The following is a 19398-nucleotide window of genomic DNA, read 5'->3' on the forward strand; positions in this document are numbered from 1 at the left end:
TGCTCCCACTTTCTTCTTCTTAGAAAGTGCAGCGCCAGCCGCTGGGGCAGGTACACCAGCCCCTACGTTGAGATGAGGTTCCTGATGGTGACACTGGCCAGAAAGGTTCAACATTTAATGAGGGCACCGATCCTATCCTCCGTGACTGCCATCTCATCGTCGTGCAGGATGAGGGCTGAGTAGACGCAGACGAGTTCCGAGACAGAGGCCAAGGTTCGGGCAAGTGTCCAGTGGGAGCTGCCAGGGGCCTGTACTAGTCGCCGGATTAAGTGAAGGCCTCATCCCAATATGGCCTGGTTTCGTCGGAAGGACGGAGCATCTTAGAGGCAACTGAGCAAAGGGCGACATAAACTTTTTTTTTTTTTTTTTTTTTTTTACAATTGTGGGGTCAGGCTGGAATGCAGTTCAGAGAAGCCCCGTCGCAAACGCATCCGGGAGCAATCACCAAGTTGCAACATCGAGAAGAGACCGGGGAACACCTCTCTAAATGACAGCTCTGCTCCTTCCGGGGCCTTTTCCTATAGGCGGTTCCAGTCACGTGGCGGCATGGCCCCGCCCACACCTCCCAGAGACCCGCGCGCGGGGCCGGCTGTTCTGCCGCTTCTTTCTGGCGGGCCGGGTGCGGCCATGGAGGGCGAGCCGCCTCCTGTGGAGGAGCGGCGGCGGCTGCAGCAGGAGCTTAGCGAGTTCGTGGAGAGCTGCTGCCGGACGCTGGAGGAGGTGACGGCGTCCCTGGGCTGGAGCCTGGATCGGCTGGACCCCGGGGAGGAGGGGGCGGCAGAGGTGAGGGCGGCTTGCGCGCAGGGTCCTTTTGGGGGCTCTCCGCCTGCGGTCTTTTCTGGCGGGGGAGGACTCCGCGTGGGAGCCCCCGCCCGTCTGCAGCGCCGTGGTGGGCGCCCGGGACCCGGCCTGGTGCGCCTCGTAGCCGGCGGGCCTCGGGTGGGGCGCGCGGGAGCCGCCGGAACGACGCGCACCCGCCACCTGTGCGGCGCTCCTAGCGCGGAGCTTGGGTTTGAGGAGGTGAAAATGCGGTGGGTGGGGAGGGGTGGCAGGTCTGGGGTTTACCTAGAAAATAGGGAAGTCGGAGTGCTGCTAGCAGACGTGTTGGCCGTTTGCTTTGTCATCTGTCACATGGATGCCGCAGTTGCACCAGATTCGGCGTCGGGAGAGAGCTTGGGAGTTCAGCTGTCTCTGCCTTAAAGTTGTACGCTTCCGCCTGGGACAGCACCGATTCTAGGATTATTAGAGGATGTCACTAAGAGATGGTGACTAGCAACTCTTTTGAACGTTAAAATTGCTTTTAAAAATGTAGGCACGTGTATGAGAGTGAACAGTCCTGATTTTTGGTTATTTTTCATGGGATGGGAGGAACGGAAGCGCTTCACTCGGATAATTCATGATCTCTAATACTCTTTCTGGGTTTACCGAGCTCTAATAATTTCTCCCAGGTTTAAATTACATGACTGACTCCCCAAAGGCAGTTAGAGTATATTTAGTTTACACACAAACAATTCACGTTTCTTAAAGTCCTGGTGGAAATTTTTAAAAGATTTTTTTTTTTAAAGTTTATATAATTGAGAGAGACAGAGACAGCGCGAGTGGGGGAGGGGCAGAGAGGGAGAAAGAGAATCCCAAGCAAGCTCCCCTCTGCCAGTGCAGAGCCCTCAGTGGGGTTAGAACTCACCAAACTGTGAGATCATGACCTGAGCGGAAACCAGTTGGATGCTTAACTGTCTGAGCCACCCAGGTGCCCCTAAAAAGATCTTTGTTGTTTGTTTAGAGGGGTGTTTGAAGCTGTGAATTCCATTGAGTGGATCCTACCATGCCTTTCCTTACCACTGAAATTTCTAATAACACTTAAATAGCACTTTGCTTATGCTATTTATTATATAGGTTAGTTACCTCGTTTAATGCTTCTAATTACCCTATGAGGTAGGTACTATTAGCCACATGTTATAGATGAGAAAACAAAGCCAGAGAGGTGGTAATTTGTTGCCTAGGACACACTGCTAGTAAAGGGCGATTGGGATTTTGAACCCAGGCATTCTGGCTCCCGAGAGTCTGTGTGTTTAATTGCCATGCTGCCTCTCTAAAACTTCTTTGTAAAATTCCAAAATTATGACAATTAGCTGTGAGTGTACATCTAAATTTTACCGAGCCAAGGTCTGCTATTCAAGACAGTGGTTTAAAAATCCTGGTACGTGATAGTCATCATTCCTGGAATAGGTGCAGTCCAGATAGTTAATGAAGCCTCACTTTTCTGCAGGAGTGTTTTAATGCTGAAGTACAGTGAACAGTAGTCACAGGTCCTGTTGCAGAGCTTACTGTCTGGGTGTGGTGACGGGGAGTGCAGAGAAATCAGCCTACATTATAATGTGACTCAGTCTGTGACTAGCTGTAGTACAGGTTATTGGAGGCTGTCGTAGGACTGTGGAGGTTTCCTGGATAGGGTGAATTCTCAGCTGATAAAAGTATGCTGAATTAGCTGGGTGAAGCACAGGGAAAGCATCAATAGCAGGGGAAAAGGATGTGACCAGATCAGGAAACCTAAGGTGGTTAAGGATAGGTAAGCATTGGCTATAGAGAAAGAGGGGGATGATGGTGGGAAGGGTCCAGATCTTAAAGGTCCTTGTGTCAGCCATAGTAAAGAATCTGGATTTTTTTTTTTTATGAGCTATGGAAGTATTTTAAGCCATACTGTATCATAATATTTGCCATTCAATAAAATAATAATTGCTTACATTTATTGACACTTGCTATGTTCCAGGCTCTGTTTGAATTGTTTTATGTGTATAAACTCGTGTATAACTTATTTAATCTTCACAATAGATCTGTGACAGAAGTCCCGTTTTACCCATTTTTTAGATGAGGAAACTTAGGCAAAGAAAGGCTAAGTACCTGAACCAAGTTCATGTAATCAGTAAGTAGCAGACCTGGAATTCAAAGTAGCTGCATTGTGGAGAGTGGAAGGGACAACAGATCTGGAAGCAGAGCAGTTAGGCAAAGGCTGTTGTAATCCAGAAGAGAGATGATGATGTCCTGAAGTGGGGAAGTGGCAGAGAGGATGGATTATGTGGTAGGATTTCAGAGTTGTTTAGTGAAAAGGACTAGGTGATTGATTAGATGTGAGTGATGAGGGAGAAGAGATGGTTTTCTACTTGAGAAAGTGGGACCTTTCACTGAAACTGGGAAACCCAAGAGGAATAGGTTTGGGGGTCAGGAGACCATGAATATAATGAGTTTATTTTTGTTATAGTGGATTGTTAGTGTTTTTAGTATAAGGTACTCAGGAGAGAATCCAGGTCTAAAGATTTAGATTTTGGGAGTCCTTACTATATAGTAGAAATTGAAGCCATGAGATCTTCTAGTAAGTGTATATCAAATGGCACAAAGTCACTGGTTTGACTTATATAAAACATCAGTATTTATAGGGGTACAGGTAGAACAAGGAAGGCATCTTTTTTTTTTTAATATTTTAATGTTTATTTATTTTTGAGAGAGAGAGGGAGGGAGGGAGGGAGGGAGGGAGACAGACATAGAATCTGAAGCAGGCTCCAGGCTCTGAGCTGTCAGCACAGAGCCCAATGCGGGGCTCAAACCCAAGAACTATGAGATCCTGACCTGAGCCGAAGTCGGATGTTTAACCGACTGGAGCCACCCAGGTGCCCCAAGGAAGACGTCTCTAGAGGAGACCAAGTAGAAGGAACCAGAGAGGTAGGACGTGAAGACTGTATGAGGATGACAGAAATGAACAGTTGGATTGTAACCTTCTAAGAGTTCACGTATTTTAAAGAGTCTGACATGTGCTTTGGCTATAGTAGTAAGATGATTGTTAGTAACCTCCTGACTGGTAGTTTGTAAACAAGTCTTTCAAAGGGTTGGGCTTTGAAGGAGTGGAGAGGGGGCTATAAAGGAGAGAGAGATTGAAGGAGGGAGGTTTTTTGTTTTTGTTTTTAATGGGCACATACATCACACAGGGGGTTGGGAAAGAGGCCTCCAGAAGAGATGAATGGATAGTACCACTTAATCGAGTAGTAAACTTTTAATGGTATAATCATTTATTTAAATATTATGTACCCCTTTTTTTTGCTTCTATTTCTTTTTTATAGGATGACGTTGTGATATGCCCCTATGATTCCAATCATCACATGCCTAAATCATCTTTAGCAAAGCACATGGTATCTTGTAGATTGAGGAAACTGGGCTATACCAAAGAAGAAGAGGTACCCTATATTTATTATGTATATCTGTCATGTAATTCCTACATTAATAAATTTACAGTATTTGGAAGATATAGTGTGAGGTTTTCTGTCAAAATAATAGTCATTTGTGGGGTGGAATGGTACTTGCCTAATTTCGCAAACTTTATTAAGAAATATTTAAATGATATAATCTTTTGTTCATGTCAAATCTTAAAATAGTCAATTATCTGTTACTCAAGAATACTAACTTTTTTTTTGTTTTTACCATTTAGGATAAAATGTATAATTCTGATTTTTTCTATGAGAATGTGAAGATACCTTCAATTACTTTGAGTAAGTATTAATTTAATTATAATTTAATTTTTTTTTTTAACGTTTATTTATTTTTGAGACAGAGAGAGACACAGCATGAACGGGGGAGGGGCAGAGAGAGAGGGAGACACAGAATCGGAAGCAGGCTCCAGGCTCTGAGCCATCAGCCCAGAGCCTGACGCGGGGCTCGAACTCGCGGACAGCGAGATCGTGACCTGAGCTGAAGTCGGACGCTTAACCGACTGAGCCACCCAGGCGCCCCAAATTTAATTATAATTTAAAAATATCTTACTATAGGCATTGATATTTCATTTTTGAATTATCAAAAGAATCGACTTTTTAGTATGCTTGTGATTAAGAAGGACATTTTGTACCTTGAGAGAATGTAGGATTAATTAATGTACAGTGAAAGTAGTTTGCTTAATCTGAAATTTAGAGATGAGGCTTTTATTAATAGGTCATGGAAAGCTTTGTACAGTAAGACAGATACTTTCTTTCTTGGTTATAACAAAAATCTGGCCACACAACACAGTTTGCAGACTGAGTATGGAAGTGTGTTCCAGGTGTTAACGGCATAGACAGAGGTTAAAATTTCAGGTTGTGGAATCAGAATGCCCTGATTCAACTCCTGGTTTTGTCACTAATAGATTTGTGACTTTCAGAAAGGTAATTTAACATTTTTGTTGCCTAAATTTCTTCATAAAATGGGGGATGATGATAATAGCACCTTTGTGAGGATTAAATGATATATATGTAAAATGCTTAGAAGAGTGCTTGACGCTTAGCTAGAGTCAAGAAATGGTAGCTATTATTGGTTGCTAAAATTTGCAACAACTGCAGTATGCCTGATGGTAATGTTTTCTGAACCGCTTGAAGTCTTGTTACTTACTGGGTTCTAGCTAGATCTGAAAGAATTCTGCGTTCAGATTACGTGGGGAGTGATGTGGGTGTTTTGTTCTTAAGATTCTGGAAGATTTGTCAATGTGCCCAAAGAGCTTGGATTAGAAACCAATTAGTTAATTTAGTTGTGGACACTGATGATTCATTCTGTGTTTATGGGTGCTTTTTTGACAGATAAGGACTCACAATTCCAGATAATTAAACAAGCTAGAACTGCAGTTGGAAAAGAGGGTGATTGTTATAATCAAAGTAAGTAGCATCATAATTTGAGCTAATTAATAATTCAAACTATTTTTTAAGTACATGTTACTAATTTTTAAGAAAAATCTTGTGCAAACAGTTACATGGGAAAAGTTAAGTTTTACATTTAACATTAGGCCAATGTGTTTGGTGTCAGCTTCATTTGTTAGATATTTTCTGCTCAAATATAGCAGAATCTCACTGGGCTGCTGTCTTAGCTAGGGTTTCATGCCTTGGAATCACCTAATAGGTGAGATTATCTTGTAGATCATTTTTATTCCAATTATTTGGTAACTAAATCCCACTGAGATTGTCTAACCCTGAGATTTCTTTCCTTTCTTGAGAATTAGCCCATTGTTAAATGTAAGGATATTGAAACACAATGTAAAAGGAAAGGCTTAGGCTGAAAGAAAATTTGAGAATAAAGCCCAAACACAAGGTTTTCCATACAGGTTCAGAAAGTTTGTGGACCCCTTCATGCCCAGTCCCTTCTTCCAGGGACTTACTTTAGCAGAGACTAGGTTAGAATTTTTAAGTATGAGCTTTTAGGAAATGAAAAGAAAACGAAATCCATCCCAAACATAGAAGTAAATGAGTAGATAGAGTTAATAGATTTCTGAACCTAGATATAACATGTAGCCAAAGCATTACTGGCTCCTTCTTATAAGGGTTTCTGAGTTGTCTTTGAACCTTCTAAAGATAGATTTCTCTGGGCATCTTACCTTTTTTTTCCCTCTCCTCATTTTTCTTTCTAGCTCAATTATATTCATTAGCCTGTAGTTAGGATTTGTTTCTCCCTTGCTGAAGTTCAGTCTTTACCCTTTGTTCTAAGCCAATATCTGGACTTGATTTTTTCTTAAGCTGCACTGTGGCTTCAGGAGGAGGAACTCTCTTACCGGTGGTGTATATTACATTGGTTCCATGCAACAGCCAGAAGCACATTTCTTGTATTTCCTGTTTTAAAGCTCCCATTTTTATGTACTTTTTGCCAAATTCTAGAGTTTTTTTTCTTTGAGGGAGACATTTGACTCTTACTTGAAGAGATTACTGAGCTCTGATCAATCAAGCCTTTTTGTGGCCCTTATTATTGATTCTGTCCCTTACCCCCAGTTTAGTTAACAAACCAATAAAAATGTAGAGGATTTTGCTATTGTCTTTTTGGAGGGGTTAATAGTTAAAGGCCTTTTTGACTTTAACTAGTCAGATAGATTTGCTGAATTTATTTTAGAGTTGAAAGAGAACTGGAAAATCATCTAATCTGGCATCTGATTTACAGATAAGGAAACAAACTCTATCTGAGAGTAATGATAAGGTTCTGGTGTGTTTGTTCTGAAGGCTCTCAGTATTTTATTTTTTTTTTAAATGGATTCTTTTTTAAAGCTGTTTTATGTATTTTGTTTCTCTTTCATAACTAACTTGGGATAATCTGGACAAATATTTTCCCCTCCATATCAGGTGAAGAAATTAGAGACACACAGAAATGGGTTAACACTCCTTCGTTAGATAATAGCAAGTCTTGGTAATAGCAAAGCTGGATTGAGGGCCAAGTTCTGAATTTTGGTGCACACTCTGAACTGAGTTATTCTGTTTTCTGTTAGAAAATTTCATTTAGTGAAATTTATGGACTAAGATTCTAGCTCTTGCTCATATATTCATTATTTATTATGTCTATTATAAGTAAGTACAAGGTAATCACAGACTTCAAATCTGTACCTACTCACTGCTATTAGTAGTGTTCATTGTTTGTTCTAATTTGTAAGCCTATTTTAAGGAAAGAAACTAGTTGCTTGGCCTGGTACAAATGACAGTTTTCCTGAGGTTTTGTTTCCTTTTCTGTAGTATAAAACTATCTTACAATGTTGTTTAAAACAATGGAGATAATGAATGCTAAACTAGCACTAGCTCTAATATATGGTAATTTCTATTGTCTAAGCAATTTATTTCTAAGCACATTAATGTATAGAAAGCCATATTAAGATAATGAAATGGGTGAGAATTTTATATATGTGGGTAACTTAATGTTCTCAAGTTTTTTAATTTATATTAACTAAGTAATAAGGTGGATTAGACATTGAATTTAGTTCTTTACAGAAGCAAAGAATTACTTTGAATGGTTCTTTCAGTAGAAAAGTTAAGAGGAACTTTTATTTTGTTTTCATACTCTATTAAATTAAACTGTTAAGAATTTTTTCTTAAATGATCTGTAACCCTCTTTTTAAAACTTTTTTTCATCTTGTGTAGAGCTCTGCAGTTTCTCAATAGACATTATTTTTGTGACCCACTTATGTCTTACACATTTTTAAATCTTACAGCCTAGAACAAGAATCTTTTTTAATATGTTACTGATTTATTTACTTTGAAGGAAGAATGACTAACATAAGCAAATTTACATTTTCCCATTTAATTAATATTTTGTGTGTCTTGTACTAAGTTGTAAGTTTTTGATAAGTTATATTTATGTTTCCATTTTGTCAGTCATACCAGGTCTCCACTCAGTGTACAGAATTCTCAATTCATGAACTTGTGAAAGCTTGATGCAACCATGAGATGTACTTACCTATTATCAACCATAAGATGTTAATTTTATAACCAAGATGCTAATTTTAATCATAAACAGTCATTTTACATTTAGTGGCGTATCTTTTTCTTTCAGTATTATTTGCTGTATTTCAATTTCATGACTATATTTGAATCATGGCCATGATTTGAAGATCAGTGTATTATACTAAACCCTTGAGAAACCCTAGTAGATTGGTTCTAGGCCTAATCTCTTCTTACCACTTGTGTGACTTGGGCAAGTCATTTTACCTCTATGGGCCTTAATTTCTTTATCTCTGATGTTGGAAATTGACTCTGTATTCTCCCTAAAATTCTGAATTTGTATCTTTGAGCCAGTACCTTCTATTAATGTTTAATATTATATATGTCATACGTTTAAGATGCTCTGTGATGGCAAAAGTGACTAAAAAGAAAGAATTAGAGTTACTAAAAAGGTAGATTAGAGTTTCAGTTTGGGTGAAGAAAAACTTCTGGAGACGGACAGAAGTTATGGTTGCAAAACAATGTAATATACTTAATGCCTCTAAGCTGTACACTTAAAAATGGTTAGATGGTAAATTTTATGTTATATATATATTGCTACAGCTTTTAAAAGGCTACTACAAAAAAAAAGTAGAGGATCATGGAATTTAATATGATTACAGCACGTCTAGGTGTATTTCTAAATCCTGTAGAAGCTTGTGTTTGAAAAGTTACATTTTATGGAAATGTAAGCTTATTTGTGTTTATCCTTTTTTTTTTTTGTCAGAAATATCTATGTTCTGAATTATTTGAATGCAGTTTGTTGTTTAACTTTTCCTGTACTTTTTCTTTTTCAGTAATTGGGGTGAGTATAAAGAGGAATTAGGAACCTGAATGTACTCCTTATTTAAAGATATGCAGTATCCTTTTTGCAAATGATATCCTTTTAAAAGTATCACTCAAATTTCTAAACTTGATCTTAACCACTGTCACAGTATTAGAATCTTTGGAATTTTCGTTGAATTTCAAGGAATTTAAGTATCCATCATCACCATACAGAAATTTAAGATGAATGAAGACAACTCAGAATAATTTAAGGAGGAAATTATATTTCTTTGTCTAAAAATAATAGGCAAAGGTTTATGTGGATCTTGTTTGTAATATATCAGTGTTTTCTAATCTTTGTATTTTTCTCCCAGATTTTTATAAAAGCCTATATTCAAAGGAATTAGGCTTATCAAAGCTAATTCATTTTTATGGTACAAAATTAAATGTTTTCACATCTGCCTTCATAAAAAAGCTTTTCATAGTGTCTGCCACAATTATAGTAAAATTGATTGACTTGAAAGGAAACCCTTCTCTACTAATTCAAAACCCTTCGACTAATACAAATGACCCTGTATTGTTATCCGCATCTATTCATGGACTCATATTCAGTGTAGCCCTCCTCCTAATGTAGACAAATGTAAAGTCATCTCTTTTTTTGTGTTGTAGTGCTTAGTTGGTAGTTTGCTCTTACTTGAATTATTCTTTTGCCTCTTTACTTGGGAAGTTAAGGCTAGACTTTATCAAATAAAAGTATCTGGGAAGAGCTACTGATCTTACTTGTTCTGTGAACCAAAGTTATTACTTTAGGGTAGTAGCTCCTATTTATTGTTTGCATCAGTAAATAATGAAGGCTAGAAAGAATTGTGTTAAAACAATTGCTTTATTTACAGTTACCATAAATTTTTATTTCTTTGAGAAAATTTGAATCTCAAAACAAAAATTTTCTTCAATGTTTAATACATCATATCAAGGTATTGTATTTACTTTCTTTCATTAATGAGCAGATTTTAGAAAGTTCTGTGACTGTTGGGGGGGGCAGTGCTCTTAACTCTTTTAAATTAATTTGGTTGTGTCAATATGCTTCCTCTTCCGAAAATTAAAACAAATTTAGTCTCAGTTTTACCTGTCTTTCTCTGGTCTGAGGAAGTTTGGGATTTCTGCTACCTAATTAATTGTGTTTTGGTCCCTGGCTCTAAGTCATTGCAAAAGTGGGGTATATTTTGAATATGGAGCATCTAACTTGATGTCTCATATAAAAAAGACATTTTTTACACATTTTTCATATTTCTATAATATATTTTCAGAGGGACTACAACGTGTATTACCTATTGAAAGCATTTTTTCCCAAGCTCTTACGGGAAAAAGCATATAAACAGAAAGAAAGTTACTATTTTTATCATATGGGTAGCCTTTTAAAAATTGTTACCCAGAAGGTTTCCTTGTGAGCAAATTATCTCATGGTTATTATTGCTTGCCTTCATGGGATGTGTCTTAACATTGTTGGAGAGAATAGCAAACATCCACAGTACATGCTTTCTGTGGGTATGGCTTTGAGGATAAAGTCACTGTTTATTATTTATGACACAGACGGATATTTTTTATATTTTAGGGATTACTGTGAAAACAATTGTGTTAATGTTGCATTATTACAGCGCATGTTTAAAGATAAAGAGTAAATTTTAAGTCCACAATGCTTCATGTATTGTTTATTCTTGTGGTTTTATTTTTACTAGGGATTTATTCTTCATTACCTGTTGAAGTTCCTCTGAATCACAAACGGTTTGTTTGTGATCTAACACAAGCTGATCGTCTTGCCCTCTATGATTTTGTAATGGAGGAGACGAAGAAAAAGCGCTCGGATTCTCAGATTATTGAAAATGACAGTGATCTCTTTGTAGACTTGGCTGCCAAAGTCAATCAAGGTTTGAGATGAATATAATAGTTTTATATTTCTTAATTGTCATTTCGCTCTTTGAGTGTTACAAAGATTTAGTTGTTAGGCCACTTTGAGTTGAAAGAGGATGATTTTGCATTATCCGATATTCACATATATGTTAAGATATTTACTCAGGGCATGAAATTTTGCTCTCTGTCCTTTGTATTAAGCATATTTTCCTTCTATAAGAATGTCACTTATAGCTGTGCTGGTCTTTTAATCTTTGTACCTTAACAATCTTAGGTTCAACTAATGGAGAAAAGGAATGATATAAAACTTAGTCTATTTGTATAATATGGAGTTTTTAGGATGTTTTTGTATGCATGGAAACATGTTGAAATATTGGATGATTGCGGTCTTTCTTCCTGCTAATTAGTAAGAATCTAAAAGCTTCCAAGGATGTAATAATTTTGTTTTATTCTTTTATTAGATAATAGTCGAAAAAGTCCAAAGTCTTACCTTGAAATCCTAGCAGAAGTGAGAGATTATAAAAGAAGACGCCAGTCCTATAGAGCTAAGAATGTTCACATAACCAAGAAATCATATACTGAGGTAAGCTTTACATAATCTCTTAAAGCTTTGTTGAGAACAGAATGTCCCTTCGATAGTTTTCTAAGTCTGTTCTATGGATTTCCACAGTTCATAGAGGTTTTTTGAAAGAAAATAGCTTTAAGGTGGCCACCTTGAAATACAAATACCTGATTTGTATTTGCTCCATTACTTTCAGATCCACTGTACCAGGCAAATAAGGCCTTTTCAAGGTACAAAAATCTTATGTAAAGAGGTTGTACAATCTTAAAAAATACCTACTTTTGAGAAAGCATTGTATCGTGATAAGTGCATAGATTTTGGCCTTAGACCTGGGTTTGAGTGTTGATTGCACTCTTTGTCATTCGCTGTTTGACTTGCACAAATTCTTTGAGCTTTTTAAGTTGGCAACTTTTTTCATTTTATACATTTTATGTAGATTTTGTGGGGGTGTTATAAGAATTGATTGAGATAATGCATGTAGACACAGAAGTTGGTCAACAAACAGCCGTTGTCTTTTCCTTACAGAAATTTTAGCATGCTTTTATGTACTCTTCTAAATGTTTGGGCTTAAGAAATGTCTGGTATAAATTATTTATGTATTAATCTCTTGATGTATATCCAAAGTTATTTTCAGATGTCCTTTAGTGGATAGTCAGAGTTGATGAATTGTTTGGTACATGAATTACCTTGCCCAGACTCTACAAATAATCTCCTTATTGAATCTCTAAATTCTTCCCACATTATTTCTTAACTTCTCTCTATGATTTCTAAGACCTTCCATAATCTGACCTTATTTTACCAAGCATTTTATTTTGCTTTAGTCAAGCATGTCTCTTAAACTGTATCTGATTACACACATTTATTCTTATCTACCTGTCCAAATAACATGTTTTCTCACCTGAAATGCTCTTTATTGTTATTTTAAATCTTGATACAAATTTTAAGGCCCGTTGTTTCCATGAGGTGCTAGTTGACTCAGTCATTTGTTGATTTATTGTTTTAATGCTCTCTGTACCACATAGCTTAGCATTTAATCTTATGCTGTTCTTTGTATAATTAAAGTATATGTTTCAGTCTTATCTCTTCCAGTAGAGGTCTGGGACCTCGTCATATTACCTAAGTATTCGTACAGTCCCTCAAATACTTGGTGGTTCGTCAGTTGTTTCTTCTCTGGTCTCAGTACCTTGTAACCAAGTGTAAGTGTTGCTGCTAGTGTTCTTCACAATTTTATGGTTAACCTTTTTTTTTTGTTTTGTTTAAAGTTCATTTATATAAGTAATCTCTGTACCCAACATGGCCCTCAAACTTACGACCCAGAGACCAAGAGCCAGCCACACACTTTTGGGACTAAGCTAGATAGGCGCCCCTGTGGTTAACTTTTTATTATGGAAATATTCAAGCATATGCTAAAGTGGGTGGAATAGTCTAATGAACTCTTTTGTCCCTGTCACTCAGCTTCAACAATTATCAACATTATGGCCTTGTCATTTTCTTTATATCCTCACTTGCTACCTCCTTCCTCCACATTGGTAATTTTGGAAGCAGATCCTAAATACCTTTCATCTGTAAAAACTTAAGTGTTTACAAATCTTTCAGTGATTTATCAAATTCCTGGTCATGAATTTTCCAACATTTTATCTATTTCTAGCTTCATTCATGTCCTCTATAATTTTTGTTTGGACTAAACCTGAACTTTGTCAAATTTCAGAAAAAAGTTACTTACTGTAGTTACTGTGCATAACACACTGCTGTTGGGTAGGTAAAGATAAATGGCACACAGACACCACCCTTAAGGAGCTTAGAATAGTTTATACAAGTGGAACAGAGCTTTCAAAATACAGCTTTCATTCAGTACTAAAATAAAGTGAGATCAAAGTATATGGGAGAAAAGAGCGATTATTTTTAAAAGATAAGATTGGTATGGGCTTCATAGAGAAGATAGCATTTGAGGGAAAGGGAGAAGCAGGAAGGATAAAGAATGTCTGTTCATCAGCTCTTTCCTATGGCGAATCTATGCAAGGTTAGGTCTGTGGAAACTGTGTCCAATAATACTTGGGCTTCACGGAGTTCATGTAGAGCTAGTCAGAGAGTCATGGGGGGCTACTCGGGAAGTGCTGGAGCTAGAATTGGAATTCAGGTGTCTATGACTCATGTCACTCTCTGGATTGTACTTGGACACATCTAAGATTTTCTCAGGAGAATATGGTGGAGGAGGGGAAGTGGTAGATGAGGATATTCCAGGTGGAAGGGTTAGTGTTCCTAAAAATAAATAGAGGTATAGTTTTTGAGATACCCATTAGTAGTCCAAGATGGCTAGCATTTAGGGTTTCTGAACCTCCAGTAGGAGATAAGGCTGGTTTCTGCTATGTGATGTAGTAAAATCATGAAAGGCTTCAAAGGCTTTATTAAGGAATTTGGACACTGTTCCATTTTACTTTCGGAGCCATTGAAAGTTTCCTTGAAGTAGGGAGAAACTCAGTCAGAACTGAACTTTTTAGTGTTTGTCTTTGAGATTGCCCCTTGTCCCCTGTACCTTCTTAAAACATTTTCTAATTAGGCATGAGGGAAATGTAACCTTCTATTTTAGTTTCATCTGTGCTTCTCAGTTCACTAGCCCTGTGCTTGATGGCATGGATAAATAGGAAAGAAAGAAACTTCCAAATGGTTCTTACAGGTAAGGGGTTTATATTAATCTTATAGGAAAGTATCTGTGAAGTGACTATAATGTTTCATATTTTGTCTCTCATCTTAATTACGAGATTTTTAAAAAGCTTTATTTGGGGGCGCCTGGGTGGCGCAGTCGGTTAAGCGTCCGACTTCAGCTCAGGTCACGATCTCGCGGTCCGTGAGTTCGAGCCCCGCGTCAGGCTCTGGGCTGATGGCTCGGAGCCTGGAGCCTGTTTCCGATTCTGTGTCTCCCTCTCTCTCTGCCCCTCCCCCGTTCATGCTCTGTCTCTCTCTGTCCCAAAAATAAATAAAAAAACGTTGAAAAAAAAAATTAAAAAAAAAAAGCTTTATTTGTAAATAATCTCAAACATACAAATAAGTTGCAAAACTAAAAATAGTACAAAGAACTCCTAAATATCCTTTACCCTGATCACCTGTTAACATTTTGTCCCATTTGCTTGTCATTTGCACTCTCTCTTAATTTGTATATTTTTCTCTCTCTTGATCTCTGTCTATGCATTATTTTTTTTCTAAACTATTTAAGTTTCATAACCCATGATTTTTTGGTCACTAAATACTTAGTATGTATTTCTTAAAAATAGGGATATTTTTCTTAATCATAAGATAGCAATCAACTAGCAAGTTTAGCAACGATTATAGTACTTTCCTTTTTCTTTTTTAACATTTATTTTTGAGAGAGAGAGTGGGGGAAGGGCAAAGAGACAGGGAGACACAGAATCTGAAGCAGGCTCTAGGCTCTGAGCTATCAGCACAGAACCCGATATGGGGCTTGAACTCACGAACAGTGAGATCATGACCTGAGCCAAAGCCAGCCGCTTAACCGACTGAGCCACCCAGGTGCCCCTATAGTATTTTCATTGACCATTCATGTTGTAATTTGGCCACAGAATTTTTAATATTCTCTAAACTCATATCCCACAGTTCATTCTGTCATAACTCTTAGTAAATATTTGGATGATTGTTAGCAGTGATTTTTCTAGCTTAATTTTTTGAAAAAACTTTCTTATCTGAGACTGGGTGCTTATCTCTCCTAAGGTGATTCGGGATGTCATAAATGTGCACATGGAAGAACTCAGTAGTCATTGGCAGGAAGAGCAGGAAAGACCAGAGGATGATGCTGAAAAGTATGTCATGGTGTTTACTGGTGAAAATATTCTCTTTTTAATCTGTTACTTTATAATTATTTGACTAAATTTCAGCATTTCCAAGACCATTAATAACACACTGTAGTTAATTAATATGCTTAAATTGTTCCATGTTGTCCTTCCTCAAGATTATTATACCAGGGTTTCTCTGTGACATTGCCCTTTGACAGTTTTGGAGAAACAAATATATTGATGAAATATTAAAACAGTAAAATATTTAAGAGCTATATTTCTTTAACTGTCTTTTCATACGGAATATAAGGTTATACCTATTTTTTTTTTAATGTTTGTTTATTATTTGAGAGAAAGAGAAAGTGAGAATGAGCAGGGGAGGGGCAGAGATCAAAGGAGGCACAGAATCTGAAGCAGGCTCCAGGCTCTGAGCTGTCATCATAGAGCCCGATGTGGGGCTCAAACTCACAAACCGTGAGGTCATGACCTGAGCCAAAGTTGGATGCTTAACCCACTGAGCCATCCAGGTGCCCCAGCTTATTATACCTATTTATATCGATTCTATCGTTGTTCTGATATAGAATATTCAACTTTAAGCTGGTGTGTCTGTGTGTGTTTGGTGGAGACCAGTGTTTAACTGTTCTGGGGCACCTAGGTGGCTCAGTTGGTTAAGCGTCCAACTTTGGCTCAGATCATGATCCCAAGGGTCGTGAGTTTGAGCCCCGTGTCAGGCTCTGTGTTGACAGCTCAGAGCCTGGAGCCTGCTTCAGATTCTATCTCCCTCTCTTTTGTACCCCCCATACTCATGCTCTGTCTCTGTCTCTCTCAAAAATAAACATTAAAAAAAATTAAAGAATAAAACTGAACTATTCTTTCTGTTTTTCAGGAATGAAGAAAGGCGATCGGCTTCAGTAGATTCACGGCAGTCTGGTGGAAGCTATTTGGATGCTGAGTGTTCACGACATAGAAGGGATCGGAGTAGGAGTCCACATAAAAGAAAAAGAAATAAAGATAAGGATAAAAACTGGGACTCAAGAAGAAGGAAAGAGAGGTGAGTCTAACACTGCATCATCTGATGTTGAACTGTTTACTTTTGAAAAGTAAATAGATCTGTCTGTTGTAGAGTATGTTGAGAAAATGGGTTATAAGAGTAAATTACAGTACAGAGAGTAAGTAATTGATGAGAATTCGTATCATTTGTCTTACGTTAGTTCAAATAACCACAGCTCTGGTGGCATAGTTCTCTATATGCCTGATTGGATGTGGGTTTCCCTCTTTTACTCCTAGTCAGTTTCCTAGTCATGACATATGGAAGTAATGTCTAGGTAGGAGGTTAACTGTCAACAAGGTGTTTGCCTAGATCTCTTTTTTCTGCTCCATCCTCCCTCCTTTTTCTTATTTGTTTCTCCTGCTAATTCTTGAGTTAAAGGGTATATAGGGTCAGAGAGAAGATCCAAACTTTAATGTCAAGTCAATTTTGCCCTTGTTAATAACTCTCATAGAATTTGATGGCTAGAAAAATATGAACTAATACTAAAATAATAAATGTAACTCATTTGTGGTCTATTCCTGTAGTCCAGCTGCCTCTGGGCATCTGCCTGGATCTCACTTTCATCAGGTCTCTAATTGAACATACTTTTTCTCATTCTGCCCTTTTTCCCAGCATTCCATATTCTGATTAATGGGATGACCATCATCTATTCACCTAAGCAGAAGTCAAGGATTTATTTTAGTGGCTTCTATTTTATTCCTACCATTTAGTTCCTAATTGCTGTCAGTTTTACCTGAAGATAACTTTACATGCACCTCCTTGTCTCTGTCCTTACTGCTGTCCATCTGGAAAATGATAGTTTTTCCTAATTGTTCTATCTGCTTGTAAGCTTGTCTCATATGGAGACATCCCTACTCTACTGCCAGAGTGAACTTTCACTCTTAAAACTTTTCAGTGTCAAAATTCACATTGTTTAGAATGGCTCTTAAACCCTCCAGGATAAGGGCTCCGCCTACCCATCCTTGTATTTTGCCAAAACCCCATGAAATGCCAAAATTATGCTGTAGCCAGCCTGAATTACTTAGAGTTCCTCATCTGTACTGTGCCACATTTGTGCCTTTCTCTGTCAGGTTCTGCTGCCTAATTTTTATTTTTAAAGCCTGCTTGGTGAGCCCTTCCTTGTCCTTTAAGACCCAGCTTAGTCATTTCCATGAAACCTATTCTCACTGAGGCAGAGCTGATCTCTCCCATCGTGTCAGCACTCTGCTTAGCATGTTCTTTTTATTGAACTTATGTTATTACTCTCCCTACTAGACTGAGCTCCTTGAAGGCGGGTCGATGTCTTACTTAGTAACATATGCCCAGTGTTTGTCTAATAATGGCCTCTCAAATGGTATCTTTTCTCTCTTCAGGGCCAATAGTAATCAGGAATTAGTAATGCTTATTGGTTCAATAATTTTGCTCATCTCACTGTCATTCATTTCATAGGTTTCAAGCTAGCTGTGATTTTATCCTTTTTTATAAATAAGAAGTATTTGCTTAGTAATCCCTTTTGATTCACATAATGAATGGTATTTTATAATAATTATACACAAATTAACTCTTAGTTATCAGAGTTATTCTTTTACTTCCTTATGGTTTGTTCATGCTTCTTCCATTTGAGTAATTCTTGGCATCTCTGGTCAGTTTTTATTGACTTAAATACATTAGCCTCAAATATAAACATGAAATAATTTTCCTTTAGAGAGGATATATTTAGAGTTTAAATATAAACTGAGTATCAGTAGGAAATACATCCTTCTCAGTAGTGTAGGACTAATCTTTGATATCCACACTTGAGGTGGAATGAATTGTAGGGAGCTGAGATAGAAGCCAGCATAAAGATATCAGACCATTTCTGACTTCAGTATTTTATTTGAAATGAATTCTCCCCTTCTCATGAGTGTATATTCAAAATCACCTTTAAAGTGGAACTCCAAAATGCAACTTAAAAAAATCTCATTTTGCTTGTCCCCACGTCAATTTTGTCCCTTGGTTTTAACGTTTAATTTTCTACATTTACTCTTAAACAACTGTTTAGGGGCATCTTGCTGGCTCAGTTGGTAAAGCATGTGAGTCTAGATCTCAGGATCATGAGTTCAAGTTATGTTGAGTGTACAGCTTAATAAAAACAATTACTGTTTAGTTCTGAATGCATGTTATAACTTGTTCTGAAGTATATTACTAGTGAGTTATCGTTTTAACACTGATATTAAAATGTCCATCATTTGTAATATTTTTTTTTCCACTCCTGTCATTTCAGGGATGGGGAAAGACACCATAGTCATAAAAGGAGAAAGCAAAAAATATAAATGAGGTATTTGTGCATGTATTAATTATGCTTATGCCATGATAACCAATATGCCAATATTTTAATTACAATTGCTTTGAGTAAAAGAATGTGTTTCTGTGACTTGTTTAGTGCTCAGATTATTGATTTTCAGTAAGTACTTATGTTTCTAACCATGAGTACACTATCATGCCCTATAATTTTGTTTTACTTATATTTTAATAGATGATTGCTTCCTATTACTGATTTTGTTTCATTCTTTGTTATAGTTTATCAGAATTCTTTAATTAAAGTCAGTACTTAAGCTATATAAATAATACACAAATACATTTGCATTAAAAAAAAATTAAACCTTTCAGTTAGGTTAGTGTCCCCTTGGAACACCACCTATAATCCCTGTGGCCACCTCAGGAACTACTATTTACCACTATACTGGTAAATTGTAATAGGGAAAGACGATTTACATATCTGTCAGAAGGGAAATAGCCTGGTTAAATAAAATATGGAATAGTCATGTGATTACTATATTGGACCTAAAAGAAACTTTATCTAGATTAATATGGATAGATCTCAGAAATATAATGCTGAGTGAAAATAACAAGCTGAAGAAAGATAGATACAAGTTATATTTATGTACAATATAATACTATACATTTTCTGTGACCATATATGTATGTAAATACATCTTTAAGGGTTTAGAAGAACCCATACCAAATTCATAATAGCGATTATTTGGGGGAAGAGTTATAGATGGGAGAGGTTAGGAGTGAAAACCAGGATTGAGAAGGTGGTCGAAGAAGATTTTAGCTTTATCCATAATACAT

The 19398-nt window shown here is 37.2% G+C and overlaps 1 protein-coding gene across 1 annotated transcript; it reads left to right on the forward strand.

Annotated features, from left to right (window-relative positions):
* The first annotated feature begins 607 nt into the window (after window positions 1-607).
* On the forward strand, window positions 608-18813 carry SNRNP48 (small nuclear ribonucleoprotein U11/U12 subunit 48). The gene is made up of 9 exons (XM_047101656.1): window positions 608-783; window positions 4110-4223; window positions 4475-4535; window positions 5589-5663; window positions 10736-10924; window positions 11369-11490; window positions 15193-15281; window positions 16141-16305; window positions 18548-18813. The coding sequence occupies exons 1-9, from the start codon at window positions 628-630 to the stop codon at window positions 18594-18596; spliced, it is 1020 nt and encodes a 339-aa protein (XP_046957612.1). The 5' UTR covers window positions 608-627; the 3' UTR covers window positions 18597-18813.
* Window positions 18814-19398: the final 585 nt, after the last annotated feature.

This window comes from Lynx rufus, unplaced genomic scaffold, assembly GCF_022079265.1.
Source record: "Lynx rufus isolate CCGP_SWC_20201006 ecotype Redwood Valley unplaced genomic scaffold, mLynRuf1.p SCAF_6, whole genome shotgun sequence".
In the NCBI taxonomy this organism is placed as follows: domain Eukaryota; kingdom Metazoa; phylum Chordata; class Mammalia; order Carnivora; family Felidae; genus Lynx; species Lynx rufus.

Excerpts from the sequence above, each read along its gene's own strand:
- SNRNP48 (XM_047101656.1), top strand. The coding sequence starts at position 628 with ATGGAGGGCGAGCCGCCTCCTGTGGAGGAGCGGCGGCGGCTGCAGCAG. Across the intron at positions 784-4,109 it reads GGGAGGAGGGGGCGGCAGAG|GATGACGTTGTGATATGCCC; the intron begins GTGAGGGCGGCT and ends TCTTTTTTATAG. Across the intron at positions 16,306-18,547 it reads TCAAGAAGAAGGAAAGAGAG|GGATGGGGAAAGACACCATA; the intron begins GTGAGTCTAACA and ends CTGTCATTTCAG.